This window comes from Salvelinus sp. IW2-2015, linkage group LG19 (assembly GCF_002910315.2).
Source record: "Salvelinus sp. IW2-2015 linkage group LG19, ASM291031v2, whole genome shotgun sequence".
Lineage (NCBI taxonomy): Eukaryota > Metazoa > Chordata > Actinopteri > Salmoniformes > Salmonidae > Salvelinus > Salvelinus sp. IW2-2015.
This window is the reverse complement of record NC_036859.1, coordinates 21,071,048-21,091,076: the sequence shown is the minus strand read 5'-3', so window position 1 is coordinate 21,091,076 and position 20,029 is coordinate 21,071,048. Positions and strand designations below refer to the sequence as shown.

At 41.1% G+C, this 20,029-nt stretch overlaps 1 protein-coding gene across 1 annotated transcript; it reads right to left on the bottom strand.

Annotated features, from left to right (window-relative positions):
* Positions 1-266: 266 nt before the first annotated feature.
* Positions 267-15,752, bottom strand: LOC111979672 (tyrosine-protein kinase Lyn-like). Its single transcript, XM_024010293.2, has 13 exons — positions 15,623-15,752; positions 10,076-10,212; positions 9,723-9,777; positions 9,452-9,557; positions 8,966-9,064; positions 8,706-8,809; positions 8,346-8,495; positions 8,015-8,167; positions 3,627-3,809; positions 3,358-3,434; positions 2,343-2,496; positions 1,536-1,667; positions 267-1,161 (listed from the first exon to the last, which is right to left on the bottom strand). Exons 2-13 carry the CDS (start codon positions 10,205-10,207, stop codon positions 959-961), a joined length of 1,548 nt encoding a protein of 515 aa, XP_023866061.1. The 5' UTR covers positions 10,208-10,212; positions 15,623-15,752; the 3' UTR covers positions 267-958.
* Positions 15,753-20,029: the final 4,277 nt, after the last annotated feature.

The following is a 20,029-nucleotide window of genomic DNA, read 5'->3' as shown; positions in this document are numbered from 1 at the left end:
AAGCTGGCGAGGTCTATGGCGCTGCCCATGCGCACACAGACGTCATAATGGGACAGATACAATGTTGCGTCATCTAACTATCTCTGTTTTTTTTTCTCCGTACTGAATGCCCTGCTATCAATATAATCTTCCGTGTTTTTGAAATCCTTCAACTCYAATGATCTGCTCCGGAAATCAATTACATCTTCAAATGACATCACACACAACCCCTGGAGACACTTTAAACGGCTGACACGCTCTACTACAAAAACCACGACCTGGCCAAAAATGGTTGCTATGTTATTGATCTAGGTCTTTTGCATTTATTCAGAGCACAGTAATCACACACATGGTCATGTCACTCACATCAATCTCATTGTAAAAAAACAACACAAAAAATATAAGTCACATTAGTAACTTGTTAGACTCTTATGACAGCCTTAATATTAATACGATTAAACAGAAACATGAACATAGTCCAAAAGATAAGCTGCTTAATATCAATTAATGTACCTTAATGTAACAGCTCAAATAAAGAGACATTTAATAGTACTGGTAAATCTGCTGATTGAATTCAACAAGCTATGGCTAAAGTTATAATAAATATGTGGTAAAATGTTCATTTTGTGCCGTTCAATGCGCTGATTCTTTTTCATGTTTGCAACAGATTCAGTACATTATTAATGTGATCATTCTCTGTAAAAAGCCTGAAGTACATTAGTAGGTTTATACTTCAATATGAAGTTGAACTCAATCTTTAGCTTGCTTAACAAATAAGTAAGCAGTAAACATGTCCGGCAAAATCTCTCTCTGCGGAATAACTGATTGTTTTGCTGGTGGATTGAAGAAACCAGCACATTAGCAGACATTTTACATCACAAACTGCACTCTATTCCCTATACACTCCACTACTTTTGACCATAGAGCCCAACAGTAGTGCACTATTAAGGGTGCCATTTGAGACTCAGACATTGACTTCCTACTGCTGCTGTTGGTACTGTCCCTCAGTGGCGGTGTAAAAGTCATCCAGGACACTCTGGATGTAGTCAAATGTGGGCCTGTCGTCTGGCTTGCTCTTCCAGCAGGTGGTCATGATGTCATAGAGCTCGTTGGGACAGTTCCCAGGGCGGGGCATTCTATAACCTTTCTGCACTGATGTCATCACTTCACCATTGCTCATCCCTAAAAAAGGGGAACAGAAAGAATCAGAAGTGAGAAGAAGCAGTAACTCTGAATAGCAGGTCGACCTAAATTGAAAGAAGCAAACATGACCGATTCTTATGTGGGGAAAATAATTGAGCAATAAAGTCMGATTTTTGGTATTTGTTAAGGCATCACAATAAATGCCATCAAAGCAAAGACGGAGGTCTTTTTCTGGAGAAAAAATCCCTATGATCTCTTGCAACATCTTTCATTAACCAGAAGATGGCGATAAATATCTGTGCTCCCCTATTGAGTGCATTCAAGCTCCAAATGTTGCAGCATGTGGGGAAATCAGTCTTGAGTAGCTAGTCTTAAATATGAACGTGTTTGTGTGTAAGGTTGCATGTAATTACCTGGGTAAGGTATTTTTCCATAGGTAATGACTTCATACAGGAGGACTCCGAAGGACCACATGTCTGATTTGATAGTGAAGGAGCCATAGTTGATGGCCTCTGGTGCTGTCCACTTGATGGGAAACTTAGCTCCTTTAATGGACAAACAGAGGGCGAAAGAGTTTCTGACACTGATATAGGAGGAAAAACAAAGTAACGTTACATGCTTGGATTGCTGACAGAAACGTTCTTGTACAAACCAGGCCTGAATTAACTATGCAATATGCGTTGATAGCAGTTTTAATTCTGACATTGCTGATATTGACCTCTGCTTCCTGATTGCCATGAAAAAAAAACAATTACCACWGCCACAAAGTCAACACTGGCTATCATAAAAATCCATGAAAACAAATKTAATGTTAGGGTTAGGCATAAGGTTAGCAGTGTGGTTAAGGTTAGTGTTATTTTTTAAATCAATTTTTAAGATAAATTGTAGAAATGGGTGGGGTGTAGCCATAATTATGACTTTGTGGCTGTGGTAACTAGTGACAAACTAGTCCCTTAAGTAAACAACAACATGTCTCGAGGGAACGGATGTACTTCTGGTCTCTAAAGATACGATCTTACAAAAAATATACAATTACACTACTGTAATACAACTCTGCAGAACACCAGGGAATTTCTCGATACTGTCTTTCTTAGCCAAACACTAGACAGATAAATGATTCCAAATATGACAGTTATCACATGAAACACACATATGCATAACATTTTGGCCAGTGTAATACTGGACTGACTAATTSTAGCATGCACAGACTGGAAGCTTACCCTCTCTGGCTGTATACTGGTCATCCTCAATGACTCTGGCCAGGCCAAAGTCAGCTATTTTACACAGCAAACTCTCAGACACCAGGACRTTGGCTGTTCTCAGGTCACGGTGGATGTAGTTCTTTTTCTCAATGTACGCCATGCCCTCTGCAATCTGAAAAAGGATGACATTTCCCCTCAGGGATTAATGAAGTACCTAAAATGGAACTCAATTGAGCACTCAACCCAACTCAGTAGAGCTTTCAGACTTTCTGACTTGTGTTGTGTTCCCATAAAACAATACTGAAAAAATTGTTATTAACTAGACTCCTCCTCTTCTGACAAATTCAGTATGGTAATTTAAAATGCTGCATAACATAGTTAATGTATGTGTGTTACGTCTGGTTAGAATTTAATTAGCTACCAACCATTTGACTTGGTTAGTACTCAACAAGTTTAAGTGAGCTGAGCTGAGGAGTGGTTGTCCATTTGCGGAAAGGGACGACTGTTTCATTTCATAAATGGCATCCTCTTTCACTTTGTCTAAGAGGATATGCAACTGTGGTTTGATGCACTTTTCCTCTAAACTGACCATACCTCTGTCACTACACAGTTATCTAATTTGAAGTTTATTCTGAATTTACCACAACTGGTGTACTGACATGGCATGAGGTATTTTGGTTTCTTTAATMTTTTTTAGGTAGTTTACTACTTTGGGGAGGCATGTTATCAATGATACATGTTAATCATCATTTTGTGTATTGACTTCTATTGAACCACATTTCTTCTACTTCCATGAGACATACTCTGATCGGTGTGTGTGAGGGACCACTGGATGGTCTTCACTTGGCACTTTTATGTTCTTAGTTTGTTGCAACTCATTTGTTAAGTGAAACAAAAACCATGGTATTCTGTTCCKCTTTCTGGTTAACCAATGGAAAAAGTGGCATCAGCATCTATTCCTTAAAGGGAAACAGTCTATAAAGAGCAATGCTCTTAATCACTGAGACAGAGATGTAAGAAGAACATGCATTACCTGTGCAGAAAAATCGATTAGCTTAGGTAGCTGTACTTTGCAGCCCGCCTCACTTTTTAAGAAATCTAAGAGGCTACCTACAAAAGTTAAAGAAACAAAATTGAGGGATAGAAACCAAACCAATGAAAATATAGGTGACTTACAGAACACTTATGTAACTTATGTAATATCAAATGGTATGTATTGATGAAAACAGTCCATGCTGGCCACATAATAGTGTTTGAAACCAAGAGGTCTGTCTTGTAGGAATTGGACTCGGTGTGTGTTACCATTGGACATGTACTCTGTGATGATGTAGATAGGCTCGATCTTGGTGACGACGGCGTAGAGGCGCACCAGTCTGTCGTGTTGCAGGGTCTTCATCAGGTTAGCCTCCTCCATGAACGCCTCAGCTGACATGGTGCCTGGCTTCAGCGTCTTCACTGCCACCTTGGTCGTGTTGTTGTAGAACGCTGCAGGAGGGATTTGCTCAGTATGAAGTATAGCTAAATAGATATTGTACCACTACTGCCCACTGTTTTCTGACCTCTAGGGCCACCTGCTGTATCTTTTTGTCTTTTTTATTTGAATTACATTTTGATTGGAAGATTTGACAAACTGGTGACATTGAATGCATACTATACTGTCTCACATGATTTAGCAACAAGTGAACCAATGCCAGTGTTAAGCAGTGYTGTAGTACTCAAGTCCAGGACTCAGACTCAAGTCAAGWTTTTTATGACTCGTAACTCGACTTGGACTCGACCAGTGGTGACTTGAACTTGACCACTTGTGACTTTGTTGTCAGTAAACCTCTCTTTTGCATAATTCAACATACTAGCTACAACAGCAAATGTTAGGTAGCTGTATTATATATTTAGCCTTACAAATGTGCAACAGCAAAATGAAATTTAGCTTTAAAAAATGGTTGGACAGCAACGTATGGGACTACCAAGGGACTTGTGACTCAACTCATGACTTGAGTATAAAGGACTCGGACTCGAACTCTAGGGACTTGTGACGCGACTCGAGTAGTGCACAAACTAAATGCTCAATAAATATAATTGAGGAATTAAGCTGAAACAGTTCACAAAACATGAGTTTGAYAGAGCTAAAAGTAGACAGCGAGGCCTCATTTATCAATGTGCGTGCGCACAAAAATATCTTGCAAAGGTCGGTATTTTTACACTTTCCCATGAAGTTCAAATTGTATCTCCATGCTCAACTTCTGTTCTTATTGTTTGTTTGGGGGGGGGGAAAGGGGAGTTTGATTTATAATAATGGTAGGCTAATTAAAACGTAGGCCTAATGATTAAAAAATGATGCATTTGCCTTTGGTAAGGAGATTGCATAGCAGCATGATGTCTACTATATTTTATTATATAGGCCTAAATCATAAACATATTGCAGGACTTGTCTCTCCTTTTCTGAYATACAGTTGAAGTCGGAAGTTTACATACACATAGGTTGGAGTCATTAACTCGTTTTTAAACCCCTCCACACATTTCTTGTTAACAAACTATAGTTTTGGCAAGTCGGTTAGGACATCTACTTTGTGCATGACACAAGTAATTTTTCCAACAATTGTTCAGACAGATTATTTCACTTATAACTCACTGTATCACAATTCCAGTGGGTCAGAAGTTTACATACAYTAAGTTGACTGTGCCTTTAAACAGCTTGGAAAATTCCAGAAAACGATGTCATGGCTTTAGAAGCTTCTGATAAGCTAATTGACATCCTTTGAGTCAATTGGAGGTGTACCTGTGGATGTATTTCAAGGCCTACCTTCAAACGCATTGCCTATTTGCTTGACATCATGGGAAAATCAAAAGAAATCAGCCAAGACCTCAGAAACAAAATTGTAGACATCCACAAGTCTGGTTCATCCTTGGGAGCAATTTCCAAATGCCTGAAGGTACCACGTTCATCTGTACAAACAATAGCTTATCAGAAGCTTCTAAAGCCATTACATAATTTTCTGGAATTTCCAAGCTATTTAAAGGCACAGTCAACTTAGTATATTCTGACCCACTGGAATTGTGATACAGTGAAATAATCTGTCTGTGAACAATTGTTGGAAAAATTACTTGTCATGCACAAAGTAGATGTCCTAACCGACTTGCCAAAACTATAGTTTGTTAACAAGACATTTGTGGAGTGGTTGAAAAACAAGTTTTAATTACTCCAACCTTAGTGTATGTAAACTTCCGACTTCAACTGTACATGTAAATATTACCTCAAATTCCTCGTACCCCTGCACATTGACTCGTTACTGGTACTCCTTGTATATAGCCTCGTTGTTTTCGTTGTGTTACTATTTTCTTTTTATTTAGCAAATATTTTTCTTTTTAATTCTGCATTGTTGGGAATGGGCTCGTAAGTAAGCATTTCACTGTAAAGTCTACACCTGTTGTATTCGGCACATGACCAATACATTTTTATTTTATTATTTTATATTTTATATTCTACTGAAAACAATAACTTTAAGTTTACATTCCAATTGGCACCATATTCCCTATATAGTGTACTTCTTTTGACCATAGAGCTCTGGTCAAAAGTAGTGCACTGTGTAGGGAATAGGGTGCCATTTGGGATGCARCCTAATAAAATACAAGCTAGATAGTTTCTCTGTATATATTACTGACTAACCAGTGGAGTTCAGTCCAAGTTTGAGCATTTTGAACCCTCGATCCAGAATAGCATTTCTTTATCACATAAGTCTCCTTCAACTCTATTGTGTTTCCACCGTGCGAGCTGAACAAGCCCTGAACACCCCCATCTAAGCCTCTTTTAATTCCTTGTTTTTATAGAGAAGAGGAGACTAAACTCTCCAGAGACATAACAAATGCAAGGAGGTGATTGAGAGGAAACACGAATTTCGACAGCTCCATCTGGCTGGCTGGCTGGCTGGATCACTGTGCCATAGGAAAAGCCCTTAAGGCCAAAGAGGTCAAAGGAAACATCTTGAGCGCAGTACAGGAGGCCCTACAGTCCATTTGTATATTTGCAATGCCAACAATTTCCTGCAATTCATCAAGGCCGAGGTGCGGGAAGGTAGCACATGAATAATAACGAAATCCAATGCAAATTCGACGTCAGACACACTCACATTTCCTCTACAGATGTCTCTGATAACAGCACCAACAGTTCCTAGTACCAGTCCCATCCCTCCACTCTCTAAGGCTGCTAACAATCTCATAGAGACAGAAAGATCAACATTTGACTATACCTGTCTGTCTCAGCTGACCTACCCCTGATACAATTCCACCACATTAAAGTAATAGTATTAAAAAAGTAATGGAGTGGGCCTCCCGAGTGGCGCAGTGGTCTAAGGTACTACATCACAGTGCTATAGGCATCACTACAGATCTGGGTTTGATCCTGAGCTGTATCACAACCCGGCTGTGACCGGGAGTCCCATAGGTCGACGCACAATTGGCCCAGCATCCGCCGGTTTAGGGGAGGGTTTGGCCGGGAGGGGGGGGGACTTTACTTGGCTCATCATGCTGTAGCGACTCCTTGTGGCGTGCCGGGCGCCGGCAGGCTGACCTCGGTCGTTAGGTGAACAGTGTTTCCTCCGACACATTGGTGCGGCTGGCTTCTGGGTTACAAAGCGCAGTTTGGCGGGTCATGTTTCGGATGACTCGAACTTCGCCTCCCATGCCCGTTGGGGAGTTGCAGCGATGAGACAAGATCGAAATTGGGGAGAATTTTTTTTTTGCAAGCCAGTCAAGTTCTTCCACACGGATCTCGACAAACCATTTCTGAATGGACCTCGCTTTGTGCACGGGGGCATTGTCATGCTGAAACAGGAAAGGCTCTTCCCCAAACTGTTACCACAAAGTTGGAAGCACAGAATAATCTAAAATGTCATTGTATGCTGTAGCATTACGAATTCCCTTCACTGGAACTAAGGGGCCTAGCCCGAACCATGAAAAACAGTCCCAGACCATTATTCCTCCACCAAACTTTACAGTTGGCACTATGCATTGGGGCAGGCAGCATTCTCCTGGCATCCGCCAAACCCAKATTTGTCCGTTGGACTGCCAGATGGTGGAGCGTTATTCATCACTCCAGAGAACATGTTTCCACTGCTCCAGAGTCCAATGGTGGTGAGCTTTACACCACTCCAGCCGACGATTGCCATTGGGCACGGTGAACTTAGGCTTGTGTGCGTGCGGCTGCTCGGCCATGGAAACCCATTTCATGAAGCTCCCGACGAACAGTTATTGTGCTGACGTTGCTTACCCAGGCAGTTTGGAACTCGGTAGTGAGTGTTGCAACCAAGAACAGACAATTTTTACGCGCTACRCRCTTCAGCACTCTGCAATTCCATTCTGTGAGCTTGTGTGGTTTACCACTTTTTGGCTGAGCCGTTGTTGATCCTAGACGTTTCCACTACACAATAACAGCACTTAGAGTTGACCGGGGCAGCTCTAGCAGGGAAGAAATTTGACAAACTGACTTGTTGGAAAGGTGGCATACTATAACAGTGCCACGTTGAAAGTCACAGCTCTTCAGTAAGGCCATTCTACTGCCAATGTTTGTCTATGGAGATTGCATGGCTGTGTGCTCGATTTTACACCTGTCAGCAACGGGTGTGGTTTAAATAGCCGAATCCACTAATTTGAAGGTGTCCGCATACTTTTGTGTATATAGTGTATCTTTGACTCACCCATCCACACTTCTCCAAACTGTCCTGCTCCCAGTTTCTTCACCATCTTGATGGACTCCTTGGAGATCTCCCAGGCATCTTTGTCCCATGGCTTCTGAGCTTCGGGTTTATCACACGGCTTCTCCAGCTTTCGACAGAGACCATCTGATTGTTCTGACAATCACACCACAAACTGATGTTGAGACATAGCAGAATGGCCTTACTATATTATTTAGACAATATATTCTTTATTTACTTTTAGTAAATAGAGAAGTTGAAAGAAGCCAAGAGAAAATGAAATGTCTTAGTTTTGTGCAATATTACAGCTGGGCTCAAATACAGTGGTACTCACTGTAATAATGTTTTATCATGCTGCCAATGTCAGGGAATGTGATTTTAGGAGAGATGTAGAAGCCGCCATTATCCAGCGTGCGGATCTTATAATGTTTCACAGCGTTTATTCCCTGGGCATCCACATCTCTGATAGACATGGAATAACTTCCTGATGAAGAGAAACAATCACTATCACATTCATACATTGACATCCAAATACAGTACAGTGAATAATATATAAAATAATAATATATTCCAGTTAGCAGATGCTTTTATCCAAAACGACTTACAGTCAAGCGTGCATAAATTATTTGACGTATAGGAATCATGGACAAGTTATTTTCATTAGAGAGACATAGTTTATCCAGTGGGTCCTTACCTTTTGTTGTCTCACTCTCACGAATGAGGTAAGAGCCTGCTTTGTTTGCAGGGGCCAAAAGTTGTCTTTCTGCATCCTTCCTTGTAATATCCTTGAAAAACCATCTACGCAGAAAACAATATTATAGTGACACAATTTAGACATCCAATCTTCCCCTGAAATGAATGAAATAACAGCTATGTGCTTCTATTAAMGGTGAATAGAAAGCCTTGTTGGCTCTGAGAGAAATGTGCAAAAGTCATTATGATAACGACACTCACTCCTCTGTCTCCATGGTGTTGGCCTCGGCAACATAATTGGAGGGTATGAACCCTTCTTTCTTAGTGGTCAGAGACCTAGCCTTCCACCATTCACCATGCCTGAAAACAGTTATGATTCACGATGTCAATGAAGGAAGGGACACAACAACAATCTACTCTTAGAAAAAAAGGGTTCCAAAAGGGTTATTCGGATGTCCCCATAGGAGAACCCTATTTGGTTCCAATGAGAACCCTTTTGGGTTCCATGTAGAACTCTCTGTGGAAAGAGTGCTACATGGACCCCCAAAGGGTTCTACCTTGAACTAAAAAGGGTTCTCCTATGGGGACATCCRAAGGTTCTAGATGGTGTACTATTCAATGATGACACTGTAAACATCTTTCTATAAATTGCTTGCGCAAACAATATTCCTCTTAGTCCAACATTGTGTTGGTTTATGTATAAAATCCAACACACTCAATTGTAATGTATGGAGAACARGCACTTACTCTTCAAGAACCTTAAGCCTTTCGCCCTTCTTGAATCCCAAATCTTCTGCATGTATTGCATCATATGGGTATATTGCAATAGCTATTTTACCAGACTCGCTTTGCTCTGTGTTAGAAAAGAGGGGGAGACCRTGGAAACACACTTCTCTTGCAATCAAATGTTATTGGAATATTTCAATGCACTGCAAAAGAAATGGAACCATCATACAATATTTGCTCTGCATCAAATATTACTGTAATAATGTGCGATAAAGAAATGCAACAAGCATACCTTCCATTTTCATGAATACCTGACCAGGCAGGAGTCCTCCAGGAGGTGAGTTACGCTGTATCAAGATATCATTTCATATCAGAACTTCTGGACAGTAGTTTGRCAAAATGTTATGGTTTTATTGTGCTAAGATTCAAACTATTGTTCATAGATAAGGTGAAGAGATAGTGAAAAAAATGTGTGCTATTTCACCCATTTAATTTTTTTTTTTATTAAAGAATAAATTTGCTACATTTTTCAATACTTGAAGATTCATCAACAACACACTTGAACCAATTTTGTCAATTGTTTCCAGGTCAGRGATTTTTGGTAGTGATTACAAAAATACTGTTTCCCATGAAACTACTACTTACTGTAGCACTTGGTTTAATGGAGGTGCGATCTCTCAAATTTACAGTTTGATCGGGACGTACTGGCTGTCGGTTCTTGCCATCAAGCACACCTCCATTCAGACCGGCATTCAGCTTGGATTTTTTACAACCCATRTTGCCTATTGGGATAGACACAGAAGCTAACTTTTAATGTATTGACCTCATCTTTCCCATTGGTTCATACCACAGACACATAGCATTTGGAACAAGGCTTACTATTAATGATCTCTATATTCCTGCAAAAGGCCCATAAGGAAAGAGGGATGGGAAACATAACGAAGATGACTATCAAGACGCATACATCAAACAGAAGATTRACACTGWSWSTGTGTGTGTGTGTTAGAAGTGTTCATGACCGACTGTACACAAATGACCACTGCTCATAAACACAGATTACTTGTTATTAAGTAAAGTAGAACTGCAGTAGCTTGGGACTAAGTTACTATGACAGTGCACAGCAGAGTTTCTGACAGTGCACTGCTCAGGAGTCAACTGTGTCAATACACTGTAAAATATATAACTATTTATTTGCCGTAGTATTGATAGCACACAACCTAGCACAGATCAAAGCCTCACTCACTCATTTAACGTTTATTCATATACAAACATTAACAGGCATGATCAATTATTTACTTGTTTTTTTTAATGTCCTTTAGGCTTGGAGATGACAAATGATTTTGATTTTCAGACAGTGCACATACAGAATCTGAGCAACAAGCCTGTATAAACCAAGTATGGATATTTGATTTAGGCTTTTTCTGTCTGAACAACTGGGCTCAGTTAGATGTGGTCTCTCAGGGGAGTTAACATCTCCTGTACTACAACACCACTTGATGCAGCGGTGTCTGCAAATTAATTTACACCGCAAAATAGAAGCAAGTGGGTTTTGAGCAGCAGTGGTCGTGTACAGAATCTCACTCACTCACACAGTGGAGTTTGGAGCACTATACTGTAAAGGTCACAATCTTAGATGTGTTACATTGTCTGCTGTGTAGATTAATACCATAGACATAAGATACAGGTAGCGGTTGTCTATCTAACAGCAGAAAACAGGGTTGTACAGCCAGCTCACTGAGGCCAGCGGCATCACATGATTTTCTGTGTCACAACACGTTCACACATTCCAATGACAATGCTCCGTGTCCAGGGGAATTCTCCAAGGATTTCAGTTATAAATAGTCATATCATGAGCTACAAAATAATATTATTAACACAATAGGCCTATTGCTTGATCTTAAACTATTGTTACTAAAACTGAGGGAGAGAGAAATATGGTTTTATTAACTAGGCCAGTCAAAATTAGACTGGTGTAAGGTATTTTTCTTCCTTGATGAAACTGAACACATTTGATGTTTCCTAAAACTATCAGTTTTGCTTTCTGGGCAAATAACAGCTGAAAGGCACAACATTCATTTGACCTAGTCTTGTCTTTCATGTGCCCCAAATGGAAACTAGATCAGAAACTAGATGTACCTTTCAAATTAGAAATGTCCTTGTTTTGCATTGTTCTCCAATAATGAACTGATCTGATTTGCRAACTATGACATTTGGTTGTACTAATGCACTGTTGTTGAATGATGAGGACAATGCATTAGACCATTGAGCAAATATATATCTATGATAAAAACATAATGCATTCAACACCTCTAGTGCTCTGAATCAAATGCTGAAAAACAAACCAACTACACTGTTGGGTGTAGTTTGGGTGACAGGCTTTGGCTGTCAGTGCTGTGGCTGTATTTCTAGATCACAGACAGGATACAGGTTAAGGCTCTGGACAGATTAAAATAACTATACAGAGGCTACGTGCTACTGTGGCTTCTGCACACTTCCTCATTTGACCAGCCACTGCCTTTTGCAAGGAAAAACCCTCTCTGCATAATGTATTTCTCAACCAAGTCTGGGGTTTAGGTTTCATGTCAACTAATCTATTTTCTTTAGGAATTAATTTAGTTAAACAATGCAAAAAGTTTAATTACATTGAATAATGTTGAATAAATACATATTGATGAAAATAAACGTAAATATGGAATTGTCACGATCGTCTTGCTGAGAGAAATTGGACCAAGGCGCAGCGTGTGCAAAATACATTCTCTTTTATTGTAGAGAAAGGGAAAAAAACACGCAACAAACACTATAACAAACTGAAACAAAACAACAAACGAATCGTGAAGCTAATGACGTAAGTGCACACACAGGCTACAAACGTACAACATAGACAATTACCCACATTAACCTAGTGCCTATGGCTGCCTTAAATATGGCTCCCAATCAGAGACAATTAATGACATCTGTCTCTGATTGAGAACCATTCAGGCAACCATAGACACAGCTAGACACCTATACTAAACACAAACCCATCTACTCTATTTAACCCCCTAAACCATACAACCACCCTAGACACTACAAAAACACATACATTCCCCATGTCACACCCTGACCTAACTAAAATAATAAAGAAAACAAAGAATACTAAGGCCAGGGTGTGACAGGAATCCACAGTTGGTGGAAACAGYGCCACTGGCCGCCCCACCACCGTTGTTGCTTTTGCTGAGGAGCGTTACACAGCAGGTAAAACAAACGCAGCACTTACTGTGCGCGAGCAATGATGTACAAGGGGAAAAAACAGTGTTCATTGTTTGCAGTAACTTTGTTGATTTAATATCGCAAACGGACATGGCTGTTTCACCATTAAGGATTCCAGCTGTAAACCATGCCTCACACACTTGGATAGGCCTAGATTAGTGGAGGGCACAGTGCGTGTGGGCATGTGCACGGCAGGTGTGTCAATCACACCCATAGACTTCGCATCCTTGTACCTGTTCCATTATGGCGTTTATGAGAGCACAGGCAGCACCCCTGAGGCCATCTCCATTTTCTTCTTCTACTACTTTTATGAGTTGGCAAACAAACTGAATGTGTGCATACTGTCACCTGGAGTGGGTTGTTTGAACAGGTATAAAGCCAAATTTGGCGATTTACTGGCAATTGCAGTTATGGAATGTTTGCTCATGAGTATAATTTAATTGGCTGATCCCTCCTGGTGACCTGGATGGAATTGTGTGACCCTTCCATAACCCATATCTATCTCGATAACCATGTTTACATGTGCACACTGGAAAAAGTACCCAATTGTCATACTTGAGTAAAAGTAAAGATGCCTTAATAGAAAATGATTCAAGTAAAGGTGAAATTCACCCAGTAAAATACTACTTGAGTAAAAGTCTGAAAGAATTTGGTTTTTATAAATACTTAAGTATCAAAAGTAAATGTAATTGCTAAAATATACTAAAAGTATAGTAAAAGTGTAAATCATTTCAAATTCCTTATGTTAAGAAAACCTGACGCCATCATTCAATTTTTTTTCATTTACAGAGAGCCAGGGGCATGCGCCAACACTCAGACATCATTTACAGAGAGCCAGGGGCATGCGCCAACACTCAGACATCATTTACAGAGAGCCAGGGGCATGCTCCAACACTCAGAACATCATTTTACAGAGAGCCAGGGGCATGCGCCAACACTCAGACATCATTTACAGAGAGCCAGGGGCATGCTCCAACACTCAGACATCATTTACAGAGAGCCAGGGGCATGCGCCAACACTCAGACATCATTTACAGAGAGCCAGGGGCATGCTCCAACACTCAACATCATTTACAGAGAGCCAGGGGCATGCCAACACTCAGACATCATTTACAGAGAGCCAGGGGCATGCTCCAACACTCAGACATCATTTACAGAGAGCCAGGGGCATGCTCCAACACTCAGACATCATTTACAGAGAGCCAGGGGCATGCTCCAACACTCAGACATCATTTACAGAGAGCCAGGGGATGCTCCAACACTCAGACATCATTTACAGAGAGCCAGGGGCATGCGCCAACACTGACATCATTTACAGAGAGCCAGGGGCATGCGCCAACACTCAGACATCATTTACAGAGAGCCAGGGGCATGCGCCAACACTCAGACATCATTTACAGAGAGCCAGGGGCATGCCCAACACTCAGACATCATTTACAGAGAGCCAGGGGCATGCCAACACTCAGACATCATTTACAGAGAGCCAGGGGCATGCGCCAACACTCAGACATCATTTACAGAGAGCCAGGGGCATGCTCCAACACTCAGACATCATTTACAGAGAGCCAGGGGCATGCTCCAACACTCAGACATCATTTACAGAGAGCAGGGGCAGTGCCAACACTCAGACATCATTTACAGAGAGCCAGGGGCATGCTCCAACACTCAGACATCATTTACAGAGAGCCAGGGGCATGTGCCAACACTCAGACATCATTTACAGAGAGCCAGGGCATGCGCCAACACTCAGACATCATTTACAGAGAGCCAGGGGCATGCTCCAACACTCAGACATCATTTACAGAGAGCCAGGGGCATGCTCCAACACTCAGACATCATTTACAGAGAGCCAGGGGCATGTGCCAACACTCAGACATCATTTACAGAGAGCCAGGGCATGCTCCAACACTCAGACATCATTTACAGAGAGCCAGGGGCATGCGCCAACACTCAGACATCATTTACAGAGAGCCAGGGCATGCTCCAACACTCAGACATCATTTACAGAGAGCCAGGGGCATGTCCCAACACTCAGACATCATTTACAGAGAGCCAGGGGCATGTGCCAACACTCAGACATCATTTACAGAGAGCCAGGGGCATGCGCCAACACTGACATCATTTACAAATGAAGAATGTGTGTTTAATGAGTCTGCCAAATCAGAGGCAGTTGGGATGTTMWSTKKRTRAGTGTGTGAATTAGACCATTTTCCTGTCCTGCTAAGCATTCAAAATGTAATGAGTATTTTTGGGTATCAGGGAAAATGTATACAGTGAATTAGGAATGTAGTGAAGTAAAAGTAGTCATAAACAATTACCCMAAAAAGGTTGTATCCCAGTTATGAGAGACCTGGATAAAGTGCCTGGGATATTCTGATCTTAGACATCTTACTCAGGCTCAGTTACACATATCATGGGTGTTATGTGATGTTTCATCTGATTGTCAAACAAATTACTTCAAAAAGTTGGCTACCTGCACAGTTTGATCCACCATAATTCCATTACAATTTATAGACGTTTAACGGGATATGAGCTACTATTCAGAATACTGTGCGCATGTAAACGTGGTCACAGACCACACCATCGGGAAATCTGAGCCGGCTGGAGGATGTGATGGGAAACTGCTTTTAAACCCCCACATTTTTCGGAATAATGTGTCACTTCCTAAAACACGCAACATTTAAAACATAGGCAACGCCCTGGTTAGTACAGACAGACCAATTTCTTTAGACAGATGTTTAAGAACAATTTTAACTTGTGCATTCGGCTCAGTGGACCGTCTTACATTTTATTTTTATAGCGAAAATGTGGACAACGTTCCCAAACAAATTGACTAGCGTAATGTTTATAGAAATAAAATTAAGACTTGTTTGATAAAAAAAACTGTAGACAAAGAAAATAAATAGAATAAAGCAGCAATGCCATAATATAGGCTAGATTTACCTGTCAAATTTCACTAGTTGGAGAAGCGGCTGAGCGGCTAATTCAAATAAAGACAAATGTTTGTAATCCTCAACTTTCGTATGTCTTGCTCTTCATTAGAGCTGCCAATGAACTGTGAAAATCAACAGAATGAGGAACTTCAGATGTTAAATGGTTGGATTTTTTTTTTTACTGTAACTTCCTGGTACAATGTTCCGTTTTGTCCAATGTATTTGCATAATTGCTTACCAACTGAACACATTTGAAAGTCGAGGTCACTTGAGGTCAAAGTCATATTTATTACATTATCTATATGTAAACTGGATTTTTKGTTTTATAAAAATCACAGGTACTACAATGTATGAAATGGACTGAGGGGACATTGTGGAACTACTTTCTGTGTGTTAGTGAGAAGCGGCATGATGAACAGTCAGCCAAAACAACCTATTGATTTCCCCAGAACAGTGGTTCCCAAACTTTTTATAGTCTGTACCCCTTAAAACATTCTACCTCCAGCTGCGTACCCCCTCTAGCACCAGGGGCAGCGCACTCTCAAATGTTGTTTTTTGCCATCATTGTAAGCCTGCCACTCACATACTATTCGATACATTTACTAAACATAAGAATGAGTGAGTTTGTCACAACCCGGCTTGTGGGAAGTGACAAAGAGCTCTTATAGGATCAGGGCAAAAATAATATTATAATAATTTTGCTCTTTATTTAGTCAACTTACATATAAAAATTTGTTCATCAAAAATGGTGAATAACTCACCACAAGTTAATGAGAAGGGTGTGCTTGTGTAACTGGTGTGAAATGGCTAGCTATGTTAGCGGGGTACGCGCTAATAGTGTTTCAATCAGTGACGTCACTCGCTCTGAGACCAYGAAGTAGTTGTTCCCTTTGCTATGCAAAGGCCGTGGCTTTTGTGGAGTGATGGGTAACGATGCTTCGAGGGTGTAAGTTGTGTGCAGAGGGTCCCTGGTTCGAGCCCAAGTAGGGGCGAGGAGAGGGACGCAAGCAATACTGTTACACTTCAAAGGATGTACATAAATCTGCAATGTTGTATTGGAGAGTCTGTCTTAAATCATTTTCCACACACAGTCTGTAACTGTATTTAGTTTAGATGCTAGTGAGGGCCGAGAATCCACTCTCACATAGGTGCGTGGTTGTAAAGGGCATCAGTGTCTTAACGGCTCGATTTGCCAAGGCAAGATACTCTGAGCGCAGCCCAATCCAGAAATCTGGCAGTGGTTTCTGATTTTAAATTCAATTTTCACAGAACCGCTTGTTGCAATTTCGATGATGCTCTCTTGTTCAGATATCGGTAAGTGGACTGGAGGTAGGCCATAACGAATCCAGTTGTTTGTGTCGTCCGTTTCGGAGAAGTACATGCGTAACTGCGCACCCAGCTCACTCAGGTGCTTCGCTATATCACATTTGACATTGTCTGTAAGCTTGAGTTCATTTGCACACAAAAAAATCATACAATGATGGAAACACCTGTGTGTTGTCCTTGTTATCATCCTTGTTAATGCAGACAGAGAAGAGCTCTAACTTCTTAATCATAGCCTAAATTTTGTCCCCCAAATTGAATAGTTGCAGATCATTCAGGCGAGAAAAAACATAATCCAGATGGGCCAGTTGTGTGAGAAACTCATCACGCAAGCGGTCAGACAAGTGAAAATGATGGTCAGTAAAGAGAACTTTTAGCTCGTCTCTCAATTAGTGTCAATACTTTGCCTCTTTATAACCAGAGCACTTCTGTATGTTGTAAAAGTGTTACATGGTTGCTGCCCATATCATTGCATAATGCAGAAAATACACGGGGGTTCAGGGGCTTTGTGAACTTTAAAGTTATTAATAAACCAATTAGGCACATTTGGGCAGCTCCGGCACAAAATGTTGAACAAATACAATGGTTCATTGGATCAGTCTAAAACTTTGTCCATACACTGCTGCCATCTAGTGGCCAAAATCTAAATTGCAACTGGGCTGGATTAATACATTATGGCCTTTCTCTTGCATTTCAAAGATTATGAAAAATATATATTTTACCAGATCTAATATGTTATATTCTCCTTCCTTCATTTCGCATTTCCACAAACTTAAAGGTGTTTCCTTTCAAATGGTATCAAGAATATGCAAATCCTTGCTTCAGGTCCTGAGCTACAGGCAGTTAGATTTGGGTATGTCATTTTAGGCGAAAATTTAAAAAAAGGGTCTGATCCTTAAGTTAACCATTTTCACTGTAGTGTCCAACGTCTTTCAAGCTGTCAGGCAATCCCTTGGCAGCAAGAGCCTCTCGGTGGATGCTGCAGTGTACCCAAATGGCATCGGGAGCAACWGCTTGCATGCGCATTACCACTCCACTATGTCTCCCTGTCATGGATTTTGCGCAATCAGTACACATACAAACACATCTTGACCACAAGTCCATTTGATGTCACAAAGCTGTTCAGTACTTTAAAAATATCCTCTCCTGTTGTCCTGGTTTCCAGTGGTTTGTAGAAGAGGATGTGTTCCTTAATTGACCCCACATAAATGTAACAGACATATACCAGGAGCTGTGCCAGGCCTGCCACGTCTGACACATCCAGCTGTAACTGATTCACTGGCTTGTATGCGAAGCAGCCATGTCACTGATGCGTCGTGAAGCAGTGTTGTTTGATGAAGGCATTGTCTGTAGTTTTTTGGGCCTTTTCCCCCAGCATTGTCCCAGCTATATCCGTGGCAGCAGGAAGAATKAAGTCCTTCACTATAGTATGGGACTTGCCTGTCCTAGCCACTCGGTAGCTCACCATATAAGACGCTTCGAGCCCCTTCTTATTAATGGTATCTGTTGCTTTTATACATGTCTTACTACTCAAAAGTCGTCTTAATTCTCGCTCAAAAAACTCCTGTGGCTTATTTTTCAAATTGGCATCTTTTTGTWTCTAAATGTCTGCACAAGAGTGAAGGTTTCATTAAGTTGTGAGATAGTACTTCTGCACATATAACACACCATGGCTGAGGAAAGGCACTACTCCCAATATAAGTGATCCCAAAATCAATGTAGTTCTCATCATATTTGCGACTCTTCGATGGTACAACGTCCCTGTCTGTTCGGTCCTTTCCCGGGTAAGGGGGCAGTAGCTCTTCGGCTGCATCAGATTCACAAATGTCAGTGTCCATGCTAGCTGGTATAAGAATATTTTGAAGATAAACACACAACGCAGAGGATGAGAGGACTAAAAACTACAGTACTAATAGGGAATTGTAAATAGGAGTTGGGTTTCAGTTCAACATCTGTTTAGAATCTGTGGAAAGTCATTCTTGTGCTACGTTCAGTACATTGTGTCGGGAGCAGGATACTTGTTATTTGGCCATTGACCCAGTTGTACTGCAAGGATTTCTGATTGGTCAACCCCAGGCTAGGGTGGGGGGGTTATAAGTGGCATCCTGTTACTTTGTTCGGTGGAGAAAAGCTGAGGACTGACCATCTACCTCCCAGCATAACATCTATGATTTGTCCTTCTCAAATTAACCTATTTTCTGCCCCTGATTTGTTTTGGAGTTTGTGTTAATGAAGAATAACAACTGCTAACCCTGGGCTAGCAACAAATGTAGAATTTTTGATGCTAGCATTGGATGTGCTCGTGGAAACAGAACAACTTATGTCATCTGCAGGTGTAGTACTGCTGGTAGTAGCAGTACTACCAGTAGAGCTGGTCTATGGGCCTTATCTTTTTTTTTTTATACCATTTATCAATTTTCAGCAAACGGAATGAGCAGCAGCTATGTTTGGCTACATACGGACCATTAGTGGAATTCCCGCGAGAGAGTTACTGTTAATGTGATTGGATGTTAATTATTTGACTAGGCTACCTGTATTTGATGTTATTTCGCTGAACACTATATGGTTTAAATAGATTTTTGGCAGTGAAACGAGGCTACTCAGGCGAGAAAAAACATCACCCAAATGTATAGCCCCATAGGAAAATCTAAATGGACTGTTTGAAAATGTAAATACACCAGTTTAGGAATAGCCGCCCCAAACATTTTGATTGTCCGCTTAGATATGCATCCAGATATCTCCTTCAGTAGGCAGGCCCAGGCTTGGGTGTCAGTGTGACAGAGGGAGCTACTAGGGTATCAACACATCGGCTCAACTGTTGGCCAGGCCACAGAATGACAGCAGGTCTGGTTGCGTTTGTGTGGTCACTGCTGTGCTGGGGGGGGGTAGTGGGTTCTGAGCTCACAGAGAGCGAGCCCTATCTGTGGACCCAAGCACCACTCTGTGCTGGCTGGCTATACTCTGATGCCCATCTATCTACGCATATCTAGTGTGTAGATAACATTTGAATGTATTTCCACAAAGAAAAAGACAATGTTGAGAACCAGGCAATGTAAAATGGCATGGTTAGCTTTAATACAAAAATAGATGCAAG